General features: G+C 39.1%; 1 protein-coding gene across 1 annotated transcript in view; it reads left to right on the top strand.

Moving 5' to 3' along the window:
• Positions 1-19090, top strand: part of LOC133487151 (potassium voltage-gated channel subfamily H member 7-like) — a 52109-nt gene that overhangs the window by 27207 nt on the left and 5812 nt on the right. The window contains exons 7-13 of the mRNA XM_061793257.1: positions 4409-4808; positions 4899-5098; positions 5579-5831; positions 10312-10517; positions 12803-12890; positions 12980-13153; positions 16223-16376. Of these exons, the coding sequence (XP_061649241.1) occupies positions 4409-4808; positions 4899-5098; positions 5579-5831; positions 10312-10517; positions 12803-12890; positions 12980-13153; positions 16223-16376 (1475 nt within the window). The remainder of the gene's footprint in view (positions 1-4408; positions 4809-4898; positions 5099-5578; positions 5832-10311; positions 10518-12802; positions 12891-12979; positions 13154-16222; positions 16377-19090) is intronic.

Genomic DNA, 19090 nt, shown 5'->3' with positions numbered 1-19090 from the left:
GATTTTGCTTTCACTTTTATTATATAACAAACTTCAGCAGTACAAACATCAAGCCCCCAACACAAACAACATTTCAAACATCCCAAGAAGCAAAACTAAATTACTACCGTGCTGTGAAAAAGCATTGCCCCACTTCTCAAATTCTTATATTTTTGCATAGTTTCCCCACTTTGTTTACGATCATCAAACATATCGAAATATCAGAAAAATACAACCCAAGTGAACTTAATATGCATTTTTAAAATGGTGTCTTCATTAATTAAGGAAAACAAAATTATTCAGAGTTACCTGTTCCTGTGTGAAAAAGTAATGGCCTCCTAAACCTAATAACTGGTTGGGCCATCCTCAGCAGAAATAACTGAAATCAAGCATTTTCTATAACTAGTAATGAGTCTTTCACATATTCTGGCCCACTCTTCCTTGTAGAATTGTTTTAATTCAGCAAAAATTGAGGGTTTTCGAGCATGAAAGTCTTCTATAAGGTCATGCTACTGCATTTGAATCGGACAATTGACTAGGCCACTCCAAACCTTCATTTTTTTTATTTTTTTTTTTTTTTTAACCCATTCAGAAGTTGTCTTGCTGATGTGGTTTTGGATCGTTATCCTGCTGCAGAACCCAAGTGAACTTCATCTTGAGGTCACAAACTGATGGCCGAACATTCTCCTTCATGATTTTCTGTTAAAGACCAGAATTCAGGGTTCCATCAATCACAGCAAGTTGTCCAGGTCCTGAAGGAGTAAGCAGCCCAAGACCATCACACTACCCCCACCATGTTTGACTGTTGGTATGATGTTTTTTTCTCTGAAATGCTGTGCTACATTTACGCCAGAGACACATACCTTCCAAAAAGCTCCACTTTCATCTCGTCAGTCCATATGATATTCTCCCAAAAGTCTTGGGAATCATTCAGATGTTTTTTTTGTAAAAGTAAAACAAGCCTTTATGTTCTTTTTGGTCAGCAGTGGTTTTCGCTTTGGAACTCTGCCATGGATGCCACTTTTGCCCAGTCTCTTCCTTATTGTTGTGTCAAGAACACTGACCTTAACTGAGGCAAGGGAGGCCCTGCAGTTGTTTAGAAGTTGTCCTGAGTTCCTTTGTGGCCTCCTGGATGCATCATTGCTGTTCTCTTGGGGTAATCTTTGTAGGTCGGCCACTCTTGGGAAGGTTCACCACTGTTCCATGTTTTCTCCATGTGAGGATAATGGCTCTGCTTATGGTTCGCTGGAATCACAAAGCTTTAGAAATGGCTTTTGTAACCCTTTCCCAACTGATAGATATTGATTACTTTATTTCTCAACTGTTGTGGAATTTCTTTGGATCGTGTAAAATTATGTTGCAGCTTTTTCAGATCTTTTGTGCAACTTCATTTTGTCGGGACATATTCTGTTTAAGTGATTTCTTGGTTGAACAGGACTGGAAGTAATCAGGCTTGGGTGTGATCAGTGAAAATTAACCAAGAATTGTGTTTAGCCACAATAATTCATGAATTAACAAGGGGGGTAATTACTTTTTCACACAGGGCCAGGTACCTTTGAATAGTTTTTTTCCCTTATTAAATGAAATCACCATTAAAAACCCCCATTTTAAGTCCACTTGGGTTGTATTTATCTGATATATACATGTACATTTGTTTGATGATCTTAAACAACGTAGGGAAACTATGCAAAAATATAAGAATTTGAGAAGGGGGCCAATACCTTTGCATGGGACTGTACATATATATATATGCATGGTAGCTTAATTGAAAACTTAATTGCCCGTAGGTGTGAATGTGAGGGTGAATGGTTTTTTGTTTATATGTGCCCTGTGCTTGGCTGGCGACCAGTTCGGGGTGTACCCCGCCTATCGCCCATAGATAGCTGGGATAGGCTCCAGCACGCCCATGACCCTAGTGAGGATAAACAAACATTCAGCAAATAATGGAGAATACTTTCCAAATGAAAATCCATGAATAGTCGCAAATATGGGTTTTACTGTAGAGATATGAAACAAAAGTTAAGCCATAATTCTACCTCTCCATTTTCTTAATTCTGAAATTAAATTTAATTCAGAAAATGGTTTTAAGATAATTTAGTGTCTTAAAGAGGCATTTTTAGTCTTGTTTTATTAGCTAGAGAATAAGTTGGAAGATTTTCACCAATGCTTTTTTGAAAACATACTTAAAATGTATTTGTCAGACCAGCCCATGCAGAATTTGTACTTTGCAGTGTTTCATTCTACATTCTTGTGAAAACAGTTGAAATGAGCCAATAACTGAAGCTGGCCATGCTCTTTGGGTAACTGGCGACCAATCCAGACTAGCCCCGCCTCTCACCGAAAGTCAGCTGCAATAGGTTCCAGCTCACCTGCCTCCCTAAAGAGAACAAGTGCTATAGCAACGAGCAAAAACGGATGGATGAAGCTGACCATGTTTTCCCCATTGGACATATACAATACAAAGAAAGGGAGAAGCAGCTACTTAATTATATAATCCTTGTGCAGATAAATGTGAACAAACTGTTGTTACATCTGTCATGGCTTATGCGTTTTACTTAAAATGTATAGCTGTCCTGACTACTAGTAAAGCAGGCAATACTTTCAAGGGCACACAAATTAGGGTCAAAATGTCTTTTCTACACATATGATACAGTATGCTGACTGTATTCTACATTGGTTTAGAAGTATAAAATAACCTCAGTATAATTTTGTTTTGCAGAGCCACAAATACCCACGCTGCATTTCTTGGAATTAACTCACACTGTATGCTTGTTATAATACTGCATAATGACAACATACAATTCTGTAATGCTTGTTATGCATAACTTCTCATTGCAGCACAACAAAAGCCAGCTCAATGAATTGCAGCAAAATGAATAGATTGTGGCGCGAAGGGGAACTGTAGTCTCCTTTCGGTTGTTTATTGTCCTTCGTGGGGAATGAGTTTTCAGTAGGCAGCACATGCCATTAAAGAAATCATGAAACCTTGTGACATTATTAGATAAAGTTATAAGGTATATTTCTATGCTACGCCAGCCCTAAAAAAGTATAGCATTGAATAGTATGCATTCTGTACAAACTTACTACATATTGGTACGTAGTTTTTATCTCATTGTCAGCAACAAACATTGTCATCTGAAAAGCTCATGTAAATTGCCATTTCATTAGAGATTATATGGCTGCTAAAACAAGCCGTCACTGTGGCAAAGGAAGAAACCACTTTTATGGTGGTGACACCACAGAATATCATATCAATTCCCTAATGTCATGGGAGCAATATAAGGGATGATTTCACAGCGTTCCTTGTGTTATTTCAGTGTTCTTTTAATCATTACTGTAACATAGTGCAGTTACCATAATCCTGTTAACTGACATCAACAATCTAAATGTCATTCGTTTGCTTTTTAGACATGAGGATGGAAGTGTGTGTAGATGTTAAAGAATAAAAATAGAGTTTTAAAAAAGTATAGATTATTATTTTTTTCTAGTCTAGTCAAGTCTATGTGCCTATTTTCGTGACCGGCACAAATCCGGGGTAATAGGTGGCGCAACTGTGACGGGTTAGACCGATGTTGGTAATTTTGTAGACCAGCACAGCCCGGCGAATCAGAGATTGGGCGGGCTGTGCCACTCTGGGTGTGTTTACAGCCGACTTCATTCGCAGCCAATCAAAGTAGCTCATTCCCTTTAAATGTGGCACAATGACAGTCTCGACAGAAACATCTCTATGTGGAAGAGGATGATGTGTAATCAGATTGCTTAAGTGGAGCATTGTCACTGCTCTTGGGCGGTATGGCAACAGACAATGTGAGGGTACCCTTATTAAATTCAAAATGAGTTGGTGACTTAAATAATGTATGTCCACGGAGCTCAGTGTCTGTCTGCCTGTGTCTTGATCAAATTTACAAAAGCGGTCTACATTGCACCAGTATTTAGACATGGTCTGAGCAGATCAACTATCTGCCACCAAATTGTCACTCCGCCAAGTGCAAGGACACACCCTCATTGCGCCGGAACACCCAGCTTGGTGCAGACCAGTCAGAAAATCAGAAATCACCCACAATTGTGCGCCACCGCATCTACACTGTCTACAAAAATAGAGCCCTATATATATCGTCCAAAACAAAACTGATTTACTAAAAATCTGCCAGTGACGTCTAGTGGCAGGCAGAACAATTAAATATTCTTCTCCTAAATAGCAAAAGGTACATAATTAACCTGTGTATCCACTTTTTGTGATGTCTTTGTTTGGTGGTGTGTCAAGAGATTTTTTTCTAACGTAAAAAAGATTGGGAAACACTGTAAACTATTTGGCGAGTTACCAGAATTATGAATACTACCCACTTTTGAGGAACATACATTTCGTGTTAACAAAGTGTTAATTACTGCTTTTACTAAAACCATTTCTCATCCCCTAACATGTATTTAGACGACCACTCTGATTGGCCTGTTGAAGACAGCGAGGCTCCTTCGTCTGGTACGAGTAGCCAGGAAGCTGGACCGCTACTCTGAGTACGGCGCCGCCGTATTGATGCTTTTAATGTGCATCTTTGCCCTCATCGCTCACTGGCTCGCCTGTATATGGTACGCCATTGGTAATGTGGAAAAGCCTTACTTGGAGCACAAAATTGGCTGGCTTGACAACCTGGGAGTGTCCATCGGGAAGAAATACAACTACAGTGATCCTAACTCTGGTCCCTCCATCAAGGACAAGTATGTCACTGCACTTTACTTCACCTTCAGCAGTCTAACCAGCGTGGGATTTGGCAATGTTTCGCCAAACACAAACTCGGAGAAGATCTTTTCTATTTGTGTCATGCTGATCGGATGTGAGTACATACACTAGGCAGCAACATAAACGAAGCACCCGATAAGAAACTGTCATTTACAATGAATAAAATGCATGGTCTGTATTCCAGCCCTCATGTATGCCAGCATCTTTGGGAACGTCTCAGCCATCATCCAAAGGTTGTACTCGGGTACGGCGCGCTACCACGCGCAAATGTTACGGGTCAAAGAGTTCATCCGTTTTCATCAGATACCCAATCCACTGAGGCAGAGGCTGGAGGAGTACTTCCAGCACTCCTGGGCCTACACCAACGGCATTGACATGAACACGGTAAATAAGAAGCACAGAAAACAGTTATCAGATTGTATGTATAAATTTAAAGGCCAAGTGTTTTCTCTTTTATCTGCTTTACATTGTGGACTTGATGTCTTTTCTTTGGAAAGAGCAGGAGGTGCGTATTACGTTTTATTATCTTGTCTAATTCAATAGCCTAGTGGGTCACTGTGTCTGCACGGTTTGAAATAATCATCCACCAAAAACTTGAAACTGAAAACTACATCTTGGAAACTGATTAATGTGAATGGCTATGAGTTTGATAAGCACTTTTGAATGAAGAAATGTTCTCAAATTGTCTTTAATTATATGCTATTATTAATAATTAATGTCATTCAACTATGTGAAGACACTGATCATGGGCACAATGTTGGTGACCCCTGCAATACTCAAACTTTAAACTCTTCTCACTTTAAGTTTAAAATGCAGTTCACAGTTTATTGATTGGTTTGAATCATTTACTCCTCCTCCTCGTAGGTGCTCAAAGGTTTCCCGGAGTGCCTGCAGGCAGATATCTGCCTTCACCTCAATAATAATCTTCTTCACAACTGCAAAGTGTTCCAAGGAGCCACCAAAGGCTGCCTGAGGGCCTTGGCTATGCACTTCAAGACCACTCACGCCCCTCCTGGAGACACTCTGGTCCACAGTGGGGACGTACTCACTGCCCTCTACTTCATGTCCCGCGGGTCTATTGAGATCCTGAAAGATGACATTGTGGTCGCCATCCTGGGTAAATTGCACCTCGTTAACTTTATTTACTTTATTGTCTTCCACAAAATGATCCCCAATTGTATTATTGTCAAGTGCAGTAGTGGACACATACGACTACTGTCATATCCAAGCTAAATGTACAATTAAAGCGGTTTTGTTTGACCTTTTGACATTTCACGGTACAGCGTGTGCATGTAGGGATGAATTGGCAAACATCGACATTCGTGATAAACTCACTGGCCACATTATGTAATAACTATAATCCGTTGAGAACCCGTACAAGAGCTACAGTATGTGTGCTGTCATTCATACACACAGTTTGACTAAGTGTCAGAGAATTATTTAATTCAATATGTTTCTTATTTGGCATCATGGTGAGCTAGTGGTTAGCACGTCTGCCACACGGTAATGGAGTTCAGGGTTTGAATCTCAGCTCAGGCCTTCCTGTGTGTCGTCTGCATGTTCTGCTCATACTTGCGTGGGCTTTCTCGGGTACTCTGGCTTCCTCCCACATTCCAAAAAACTGCACACTAGGTTCATTAAAAACTCTAAATTGTCCATAGGTGTGAATATGAGTGGGAATGTTTGTTTTTCCATATGTGGCCTGTGATTGGCAGGTGACCAGTCCAACAGGTAAATTGCCTCTCACCCAAAACCAGCAGGGATAGGCTCCAGCTTACCCGTCCGTGACTTTAATGAGGACAAGCGCTATAGAAAGCGCTGTTTCTGTGATTTTTGTTTGTAATGTTACTGAAATGCAATGCATCGCACTTATCCATCCATCCATCTTCTAACGCTTATCCGAGGTCGGGTCGCACTTATATTTAATATAATCCATCCATCCATCCATTTTCTGAGCCGCTTCTCCTCACTAGGGTCGCGGGCGTGCTGGAGCCTATCCCAGCCGTCATCGGGCAGGAGGCGGGGTACACCCTGAACTGGTTGCCAGCCAATCGCAGGGCACATAGAAACAAACAACCATTCGCACTCACAGTCATGCCTACGGGCAATTTAGAGTCTCCAATTAATGCATGTTTTTGGGATGTGAGAGGAAACCGGAGTGCCCGGAGAAAACCCATGCAGGCACGGGGAGAACATGCAAACTCCACACAGGCGGGGATGGGGATTGAACCCCGCACCTCAGAACTGTGAGGCTGACGCTCTAACCAGTCGGCCACCGTGCCGCCATTTAATATAATATGATATGATATTTATTTATATAAATTATATTTTGTAAAATATTAGAAACATCTCTCAGTAATAAAATAATAGTCAATATCATCACAAGGTGCCTTTGAGATGTCTCCATTTCACTGAAAATTTCGAATGATCTTCTATTCATTGTAGATGTTATGCTGGTAGAAATACGTATTGGTTATGCTCCCACACGTTAATATACATTAACTGCAATCAGACAACTTGGCAAATAAAGATGATTCTGATTCAGATTTTTAAGTACATGCAAGCAGCAAAATATGTGAGTTTGCTGATCGGGTGGACATTTTTGGCTAATGTTAGCATTTAATAAGCACATGGTGGACCTTCACTTAGCAACACGATTTAGTTAGCAAGCTGACTGAGTGTACAGTCTAAAAAATAGATTTTGATATCACTTGATATTTCACTATGTCGGGGTGAACACGTTAAGCTTGATAACATCCACCAACTACACACATAATATGATGAAAATTAAGAAACAAAAGAGTAAATATTTATCCTGCAACCAACCACTGCTTCAACTTCCATTGAAGAAAGACAAAATACTGACTGAAAACAGGGTTTTGTAAAGGCACACTTACGTCAAAATGACAGGGTGGAAGACCAATATTAGGGACACATGGAAAATGTTCAATGTGATTATAAAAATAGAATATACATGATCAAAATGACTCACTTTGTACAATTTACTTGTTGTGGACAATAAAACCATTTAACCACTTATTACACACAATGTAGTTAGCAGAGCAATGCAGGACACGTCAAAATCACGTACATCCAATTGAAATAAATTGTATAAAGTCATCATTACTATAAAGTGCCTGAAGTGTCCTTTATCAGAATCACTCAGGCATTATGAAAATGCAACAGAATAATGAAACTGAGGTCTTATTATGTGGCCAAACATTTATACAATGATAAGTCTCTTGAAATGTGTTTGTTTGAAACACGTTTCATAAAATTAATAAAATGAAACAAACACATTTCAAGAGACTTATCATTGTACAAATGTTTGGCCACATAATAAGACCTCAGTTTCATTATTCTGCTGCATTTTCATGATGCCTGAGTGATTCTGATAAAGGACACTTCAGGCACTTTATAGTAATGATGACACAAATATAATGACAAACAGTTATTAATATAAATAGCTCTCGTTGAGTCTCAATCAAAGCTAAGTATTTTCACCTTTGTGAAGTTTAATTGTGAAGCGAGTGTGTTAATGTAAAATGCAGGAAGCGCACACAACCGATTGACATCATCACACAGAAAAGGGTTCATCTTGAGTTTTCGACACACTCAAGAACGTGTTGTCGTTGTTTTTTGGGGTGTAATTGTTACTGTTAAAATGCCTTACGTTGACACATTTTGACAAGACGGCGCCCTCACCATTTCTGTCATCTGCTAAGGGCGAGGCGCTGGCATTTCTATTAAGTGGCTCCATAAAAGGTTGTTAAAAGAGCATGGGCAACTGTCAGCTATTTCTTGACAGCACAGGAAGATGAGGGATTATTAAAAACACACACACACACACACACACATATATATATATATATATACATATATATATATATATATATATATGTATATATATATATATATATATATGTATATATATATGTATGTATATGTATATATATATATATATGTATATATATATATATATATATATATATATATATATATATATATATATATATATATATATATATGTGTGTGTGTGTGTGTGTGTTTTTAATAATCCCTCATCTTCCTGTGCTGTCAAGAAATAGCTGACAGTTGCCCATGCTCTTTTAACAACCTTTTATGGAGCCACTTAATAGAAATGCCAGCGCCTCGCCCTTAGCAGATGACAGAAGTATATATATATATATATATATATATATATATATGCGATTGGCTGAGTACACCCTCGACCAGTTGAGGGTGTACCCCGCCACTCGCCCGAAGATTGCTGGGAGATGCTCCAGCACGCCTAGTGAGGATAAGTGGAACAGAAGATGAATGAATGAATATATATATATATATATATATATATTTATTTTTTATATATATATATATATATATATATATATATATATATATATATATATATATATCATCTTAGCTGAATTTGTAATATTTTGTTAATGCGATGCACCAGTTCAAATAATGCAAAGCCAGGTGAGCTCGGATTAAAAGTACATTTGTCCATGAGATGAATGCTCTCCAAAGCCAAACCTGACACAATGAGGCCTTAAGTATGGGCTGGCTGAATCACACAGACCCATTATTAACATCCACACTGAAACTGTCACTGATCTCATTGATCAGTCTTCTTACAGTACTGTGTACAGTGAGAGGTGGGAAAAAAAAAAAAAACATGCTTCATCAGCACCGCTTTGCTCCATTTCTTTGGGGGAAAACCTGCATTTCAGCACAATGCCACACATGAAGTATGAGCCTCACCTGGAGCCAAATGAGCAAATGTCTGTATATTGTGTCCAGAATGCAAGCATATTATAACATCTTCAACTATGTGCTTGTATGCTCCCTGAGCAGTTCATTTGCTACTGAGGTAGCAACTTCAGCACCATTGCATAAATTGTATCATTAGGTAGTTTTCCATGCTCATTCATGCATGAGACCAAGAAATAATTTTGGATGTTACTCAATAGAAAGGTATAAAAAGACCTGTATCTGTATCTTTTTGTGTCATTACACGAGAGTAACTTCCATCTATCTAATTTTCTATAGTGCTTGATTTTATTAAGGTCACGGGTGAGTTGGAGTCTATCCCAGCTGCGTTTGGGAGAGAGGCAGGGTGCACCTTTGAATGGTCGCCAGCCAACCATAGGGCACAGATATACAAACAACCATTCAGACTCACATTAACACCTACAGACAATTTAATCTTCAATAAACCTAACATAAGTTTTTGGAATGTGGGAGGAAGAGAGCGCACCCGGAAAAAACACATGCAAACTTCATCCGGGAAAGACTGAATTGAGACATGCGTGCACTCAACAACAACGAGGCGCTCTAACGCAGCCACGTCAGCAAACTGTACACTGCAACTGCGCTAATTAACCACTGATGCAAATAAAGGCGCTCAAGTTCAGAAATAGTTGGGTAGGGGCAACTCATGCCAGGGCCCAAGTGCATCACATACACCCATGTCATACCATTATTTTAATATCAAATTAAACAAAAAAGATGACGTGTTCATAGTAGCTTCACATGCATTGTAACTAGAGAGCTCACATATTGATCGTTTTTCTGTGTGTATGTGTCACAATCAGGGAAAAATGACATCTTTGGTGAAATGATCCATCTCTTTGCCAAACCTGGGAAGTCCAACGCTGACGTGCGGGCTCTGAGTTACTGCGACCTGAGTACCATCCAGCGGGAGGATCTTCTGGAGGTGTTGGACATGTATCCAGAGTTTGCCGACTACTTCTTTGCCAACCTGGAGCTGACCTTCAATCTCAGAGATGAGTCTGTGAAGGTAGAAGATAATGTTATAAGGGCAGCCTGTGTTCCAAATATTGTGGTACATTGACTTATGAGTTGAATTTGTTCAGTGGATGAGCTCAATTTAGTCACATATCAAATTAATTATCCTCATTGAAATGAATTGAATTACCATGAATCTGTTCCAGCCGCCCAAAAAACGAAATTTTTAGATTAAAAAAAATAAGCACCGTATTGTAAAATACAATATAAATATACAAACACATTAAACTAGAATATAAAGAAATCATCTGTTTATATAAAGTCACACACACACACACACACACACTGTATTCGTGTATTGACGCGTGCCATTAAAGGCCGTGTGGAAATAGTTATACAAGGAGCTCTGACTCCAGCTCCGGTTTTGGCCATTTACCACATATTTTATTCAGTGTTAGCGTCTTCTCCATGCTCCTTGTAAGTGTTTTCATTTTGTATTCGTGTGTTTGACTGTTTCTCTTGTTCGATAAATGGTTGAAAGTGCATCGGCGACTGTCGCTCTCTTTTTTTATTCACTTTACTCGAGCGGCGACCTTTCTGAAGGTCGAACGTAAATCAAATTTTGGCCCCCCACAAACAAAGCAAAAAATAAAAATAAATAAATAAAATCGACAATCAAAAAATGTTGTATGTTGAAAAAATGCGTAAGTTGGGCCCACTCTTAAGTCAAGCTACCATATAAACAGTAGAGCCAGTACTTTATGAATTGAATTAATTCATATTAGAGTCAGGACGCTTTAAACTCTGTTAATTATTATTTCTGTACTCCAAGCGACAAAATGTGCTACAAAGGCACAAGCACTTCAAGCCCACGGACACCAGCATTAACGTTAGCATTAACCGTTCTAGTCAAGCAATTCAAGTTTATTTCAGTAAGGGATGAAAAGGAGAAGACATTTCGTTGTCCATGACTGATCTCATATCGTTGAAGAAGAGACTGGATGTCCCCTCACTGCGCCTGCCGGCTAAGGTTATGTTATGAAGGGAGTTGCGTGTCCATATGTGCCTCTGTCTCATCCACAGATGAAGGCGCATGCATTTAGGAGAAGCACATTGCGCTGTTGTTAGCATGCTGCCTTCTTGATTTGTTTTGACAGTTGGCAACAGTTTGAAAGCGCACTACTGATGGTGACAGGACTTCAGTGGAACGACAACTTTTTTTCTTTTTATGTACATACATGTGTTGATTGGTTGAGCACAATGTTTTGGAAATTACAAACGTCAATTATTTTTATTCATTTAAATGTGACGAAATGCTAGTTCCACCAGTAACAATGACATACATTCCATGACAAAGATGGAACATAAACTTGCAGCATTAAATTAAAAGCTGTTACACAATAATCACATTTCTTTTTTATGTTAATATTGTCGGAAAACAGATCAACTTCATTGGTATACTAGTAAAACTCGCTCTCAGAACATTATTTTAAAACACTATTCCATTGCTGCAACAATAATGATATGCACACTTGTTACTAAAACACATTGCAATCCAAAAGTTACATTTCAACATTTTTAAATACAGTTAGTGCCTTGCGATACGATTTTAATTCTTTCTGTGACTATGCTTGTGACTCAAAACACTCATATCTCAAATCATATTGACATTAATGGAAATTCCATTGATCCATTCCAGCCTTTGAGTTTTTTAATAAATAGCATTCGATAATATTATATTTTATAAAAACACAGTAATAACATAATTAAATAGAATGTGAAGAATTAAACACTTTGTGCAGCATGATTGATTTGCTGTTGGATTGGTTTGTCTACATGTGTAGCTTCACTGATTCTTAAAGTCTAATAACACCGCCACGTAGATCCTATTCGTTAGCCCATCAATGGCGCTTTGCATTATGTGTTAGCATAAAGCTTGTGGTCTTTAAAGCAAAGTTATTTGGCTGTTTTAAATACACAACGTGTAATTGTCTTTGTTTATTTTGACAGGAAACTGGGAGAGGCATTAAACAGCTTGAAGCCTCTTTTTTTTTTTTTTTTAATTGGTCACTATCTTTCAAAGTACTGCTTGTTGTGAAGTGAGTTGAGTTCATTGCCACCATAGATTGCTAAAGTCTCATATTTTTGCTTTCAAGTTAAAGCAAAAAAATTGTCCGAACAATGGCTTGTATCTTAACGCACCAGTGTAGTTTTTCAACTAAAGACATTATGATAGTGCAAGCGAGTGTGGCTTTTACTCTGTGCCTGTGTTTTGGGAGACAAATGACATCCACAGTGATATAGTTAACATCTACAGTATTATTTATATTATTGCAGCCTCCCAGTCCCGAGGGCTGTGACTCAGACGGTGAGGGAACCAGGAGTATTAAAAGAAGGATTTCATTCACACCAGAGCCACCCAAAGGTAAATCTTCAATAGAGAATCAATACACAGCAACTACAGCCTCCTATTTCATGCTTAGTGGATGACCAGTGTTATTTGCCGTTCCCCAGTGGAAAACAATGACGTCAGTACAGAATTGGAAAGGGGAAGGGAGTCAAACCTATGCCTAAAGAGTAGTTCCGAAGTCCGGGGTCCCTCGACACCCAGCAGCCCCGTTCTGGACTCTAATCTTCTCGGACACAACGAGGTCACAAACGGCTTGAGGAGAAGTCCATCTTTTCAAGGTAACGTGTTTGTTCGCCTTGAAAAAAAAAAAAAAAAAAACTGTCTGTGAATTGCAATTACTCTTTCTTGAAATAGAGAGCCACAGAGAAGCCAATTATAGCATAGGCACACACATACACAGTTCATCAGGTCCATTGCATTATGGTAGCATTCAGCAGAGAACGTTCGAGGAAGAAATCCTGTACATCACAATACATGTAATCTTCCTACTCCCTCTGACTCTGGCCTGAGAGTATTGTTATATTATCTGTCTACATGTGCTGTTCTACCATTTCTGTTCAAATATCCATTACTTCAAGGGTTACAACACAGCGATAACAATTCTAATCGTTAGCCCACCTATGGAGTTTTGCATTGTTTGTTAGTCTTAAGATACACAGACTTATCTAAAGCCATTCATCCCCTTTCTTTTAATGCACTACACACACCTATCTGGAGGGCATCGGGTTGTGCGTGGGGGGTTTGGCAGCGGGCTACGTCGGGTGAGGTGGGGTTGGCTGGGGGTGTGGCGTTGGGTCGCTGTGGCCTCCTCCGGGTGGCCGGTTTTCAGGGGGCCTCGGTGTGGTAGCTTTAAAATACACATCTCATTTTTTTTGTTTTATGTTTAGTTTGACAGTAAACTTCAACTACACAGCCAATAAACAGCTTGAAGCCTCTTTTTTGAAAAATTGTTCACTATCTTCCAAACGGACGCTTTTTGCGAAATGATTTGAGGTCACTGCCCCCATACTTTTCCGTGTTTCTAATTTTTGCTTGCAAGTCAAAGCAAAAAAAGAAAATAGCAGATCGGTGACTCAAACCTCAAAACCTCTTCAACAATAATGCTTTGTTGTCATCTTGTGGCATCTAGGTGCCAAGGAACAATGTTGAAGTGAGTTGAGGAGGTTCATGTTTTTTGCTGATATTTTGTGGCATTTGTAGGCAATTATAAACCATTTGCTGCAGGGCTTGGTCCCTATCCCCTGCAAATACCTGAGCTTCACGTTAGAGTGATTGTCTTTGTAAACTGTAATGCACATGGGAAAGGAGTCGCAGATGCAGTTGTCAACCGTTTATTGAACTCCAGGAGAAGAGTAAATCCCATAAACACAATTAGCACGCTCACATAGGAGCTGCTGTCGGCCACAGCTCACGTCCAGACAAGTCCACGCAGATTCGATCGCCAACCTAAAAGGCACATATCTGGCACGGACACTAAAATATGTACAGTATTTTCTATAAATTTTAAGTTTGCAATTTTTGGAGGGATGTTAAAGTATGTTTACAATGTGTTTTAAATTTAAAAAAATAAGTTTGTGTGTTTAAAGCTTGCGGAAGGGATAAAACTAAATACGAATAAAAATACTGTATTCTATATTTATATCATCTCTCTCTGTCACTGATTTTCTCCTTTTGTGGGTGGTTATGTAACATATGCCCTCCAGCACATCTGTCAGTGCAGTGCCATTAAAACACCACAGCGGCATCTTCTCTTTGGACAGCACAGCAACAAATGCTACAAATGCTACAAATGATTCTGGGTGCTGTAAATAGCAGCTATAACTGGAAATTGCAGTGTGCTGCAACAAATGAGAGCATCAATGATGTACTTTTTCAAGGCTGGCATTTCCATCCACACCAGTTTGATGGTCCCGTTTACTGTCACAGCCTCAGTATGCAACACCTCACTTTGTCTATGTGCTTTTACAACTTTTTCACAAATAACCCCAGACACAGACAGGGATTCTGCCGCATTACTTTGTAACTGCTCACAAAGTTTCACTATAACGAGTAGATTCAGCAAAACAAAGTTAGGAAATGATTTCATTAGATTGCTTGCTACTCAGTATCTATTTGCTCTCCAAAGTAGTGAACATCAAAATATTGTAGTGTTGTTTTGTGCATACAACAGACAAACTGAACATAATTTAGATCAAATGTAAAATGTATCCAAAAAAAAAAGAATGATGTTTCCTGCAATAGGCATGGTGACCAGTCCAGGATGTACGCTGTCTCCCGCCTGAAGTCTCGAAAATGGCCTAGATTAGAAACACCTATGCCAGCACATTGGCTTTAATATTATCATGTGTACATGACACAACAACCAACCTTTGTCAATCCAGTTCAAACAGAGGACAATAGTACTGTAGCAGCACCTAAATCGTTTCCTATATCTAGAAGAAAAAAAAAAAAAAAAAGGTACCTAACTCCTACCTAATAACGTACACAGTGGTTTAGGATTAAATGCAGCAAAGATGAGGCCTGGTAACGATAACTGGAGGACTGGTTTAAGCCGGGAATTTACGCCATACCACTGAAACCCATATTGGGTGGAGCAAACCATTTTTGAGGCAATGGGGGGGTGCTGTACTTTTGTTGTTAAAATATTATGTTACAACCAAGTACTGTGGGTTTACACGTTTGTATGTTATGAAAACAATATAGAGTTTAAAATTTTGGGGGCGGATGACATGACATGACCAGAATGTTTGACAGGGCTTGCAGTTCAAACATAGCATAGTGCCTAATATTTTGTACAATTCACCACAGGACGTTACTTCTACTTCTACTACTAGAACACAATAGTGTTTTCCTGATAAGGGTTCTTTCTATTGTTCCTTTGACTTTCTCAGTGGATGCTGAGGCCGTGTGAGGACAAAGCACAGTGTCGCTCATGAGAAAAAAGACACATGACAGAGAACAGGGCTCCTCGTATCTTTATGGCTCATCGTGCTGGTACAAAGCCGCATGCACACATTGCATCCACAGATAGACAAACCATACAAGCGGCTATATTTTTTTTTTAATTCCAAGAAGGCTCCTGACGCACATGATTGGAAAGCAAGGGCAATGATACCAGGTGTCCAACTGTGATAACAATGGGCCACTTGAAAACATTGCTCTAGTAATTCCACTGGGACAAAGGCCTGATGAATTACAATAAAGAACCTACACTCAGCAATCTTTTTGAGATTAATTACAGCCTGTTTTAACAAGCAAGATTTATTTTATTTTTTTTAAGTGGTGACATCCTTCTGTGCCACATGTACGTGTGTAAAGAATGCATGTTGCTTTTGCACTCTCTGCAGATCTGTGCTGTGATAAATGGGTCTGCAAGAAGTCCAGAGACTACCTGGATGAGTCAGCACAGTTCCAGGAGCTGAGAGATGATAATTCGGCCAGCGATCTTACCTACGGCGAGGTGGAACAGCGCTTAAATCAGCTGCAAGAGCATTTAAACAGGTGTGTATTATTTATTTATTTATTTTAGGGTGGGGTCAGCATGCAGATGGTCCTTTCTCAAAGTGGAATCTTTAAAGTAGAACATAATCTGATTCAGATTTAGAAGCAAGAAATGGCAAACAGAATTCTTCACTGGTTCATTTCCCACTCAGTGACGGCGTGAATGGTTGTCTGTCTCTATGCTCTATGTAGTCCAGTGTGTAGTCAGCTGGGATAGGCTCCAGCTCCCTGTAACCAACAACAGCGTAAGTAGTGTAGAAAATGGATGCTTGGATGAATTGATCCATTTCAAGGTCAAAATGCCATCATAAAACTGGCAGGCAGTTGTAAAAATACAGTAAACTGACCAGTGTTAAGATAAAATGTAGAAACATTTACTTTTTAGCTATCTAGCGCAGTTGCTCTCAAACTAGCCTGCGAGATGTACCTTGGGGGATAATGTGCAATAAATTATTAATTATTATGATTGTAAAAAGTGCATACCTCCTGTACACATGGGTCTGATACAACAAAAATACGAAACCAATTCAATTACTCCTCCCTACCACGGATCACTCTCTCCATGCTTGCATTGCACCTCACTTAAAGGGAATGAATAGATTAAGCCGCTTCGATTGGTGGCTAATAAAGTCGGCTGTGTTTACGCCCACCGGTTACGACAACCCGGTGTAACGCTCCCCCTTGCAGAGTTATGTCCCGCACGCGTCAGATTTGTGCTCATAAGGAAAATAGAGCCCAAAAAGTTTGCGAAGCCCTGGTCCAGCACGTGCGGCAATGTACTATTTCATGTCTATACACATATATACACAGTAAATATACAATACCCCATGTGTCCATAGTTGTTTACAGTACCTTATCATCATCACATCGTACAGACCAGAAAAAGTATGCAAGACAAAAATAAGACATCTGTATACGTGAGAAAGAGTTGCACATTTGTAGGAATCATCACAAACTAGATTGACATATGTAATGTAGGACCGTGGTCTGCCTATTGAGGGCTCAGGTCATAGAGTCTTCAAATTAATTGACACTGGAATCAGGCAAAAATCAGATAAGTGGAAATAAATGGATGGATGGATGGATGGAGTTGGCAACCTTAATTCAAAGTCATCTAGTGTTATTTACGTGTAGTTCCATATCAGGGTCATTAAATATACTCTCTTTAAATGGCATTTTCTATACGATAAAATTAAAATGGGTATGATGAGCTAGCGGTTAGCACGTCTGCCTAACAGTTCTAACGTTTGGGGTTCGAATCTCAAATCCAGCACTTCTGTGAGGCGTTTGCGTGTTCTCCCTTTGTTCGTGTGGATTTTCTCTAGGTATTCCATCTTCCTCGCTCTTTCCAAAAACATGCATGTTACATTCAATAAAATGTCCATAGGTGTGAATGTGAGTGAGAATGGTTGTTTGTCTATATGTTCCCTGTGATTGGCTGCCAACTCATCCAGGGTGTAACTGGTGTCTCACCCAAAGTAAACTGAGATGAGCTCAAGATTTTGTTTTTTAAATATTTATTTAGGTATATTTTTAATTGCATTGTAATCTAATTTCGCCCCCCCCCCCCAATATTCAAGTCCAGTGTTTATATTCAAACTGTGCATAATGTTACATTGGCATGTAATAATATTTAATATAGTTTTTAGGAATAAAACCTGTCTCGTTTTTGATGACTAATTAGGCCCACTGTGCTACTGTTGTCGGTTATGATGGTGGTACTTGGAGAGCTTATATTATAGGATGTAAAAAGTTTGAGAACCACTGATAAAGTAGACATTTTTTATTGAGACACATCAGTGCAATATTCTGCAAGAGTACCTCAAAGCACAATTAACTGGTCGTAAATGCTGGGGCAGTGTAAGCTTGAAGTAAGTTTTTTTTCTTTTTTTTAAGAATTAAAATGAAGCATAAAGCAAACATCCAGTGCATCTTGAAAGTTTTCTCGAAGAGTAAAACTATTTCAAAAATTGTGAATATTATGTTTATTTATAATCCAATCCAACCACTCAGATGGTAATGATTAGTGGACAAAAAAATGTCACCTCCTACACAAATGAAAATAAGCTGTGCTTACACCAAGATCCCTGCCAGCAATTTAGCTCATTTTGCTCCAATGAATATAGAAGGTGGAGGAAGAAAATCTACCTGGCAAGAGATAATATTGGACTAAATACTGTATACTGTAGGTGGGATTTAGGGCAATAGAACCATAACATATCCAAAACACAAGAATTAATTGATACAACAGCTTTGTTTGTACAAGCAAGGATATATATCTGCGCGTGAGCAAATGTATTTTTGATGTAATTTTCAGGAGAGACAAGGTTTTTACAGCACAACTGCAGCCAGCAGGCAACAAGAGTGACACATACTGTAAATAAACAGCAGGTGGTATTTTGGGCTGGGGGAATGTCAGCAGCATCAGCACCATGTGTCTAGTTGATTTTATTTTTGCACAAATAAGTCATATTATTCCCTACAATACAATAAATCCCCCTTTCCCCCCCCCCCCCCCCCCACCCCTAATATGAGCTGACTCGATAAGCTTTTTGTTGCTTGTGGACAACACAAAATAGTGCACTTTTAATATTGTGCTGTATCCAGTATTGATCGCAAGTTTACAACCTACAAGCACATGATTTCTTATTTCAATCACTGCAGAAAATTACTATGTAATTAAAGGGGTAATTTTTGGATGTAGATTTTAAACA

This window comes from Phyllopteryx taeniolatus, chromosome 12, assembly GCF_024500385.1.
Source record: "Phyllopteryx taeniolatus isolate TA_2022b chromosome 12, UOR_Ptae_1.2, whole genome shotgun sequence".
Taxonomy (NCBI): Eukaryota; Metazoa; Chordata; class Actinopteri; order Syngnathiformes; family Syngnathidae; genus Phyllopteryx; species Phyllopteryx taeniolatus.
The sequence above is the reverse complement of the archived record's forward strand: the minus strand, read 5'-3'. Positions and strand labels throughout refer to the sequence as shown.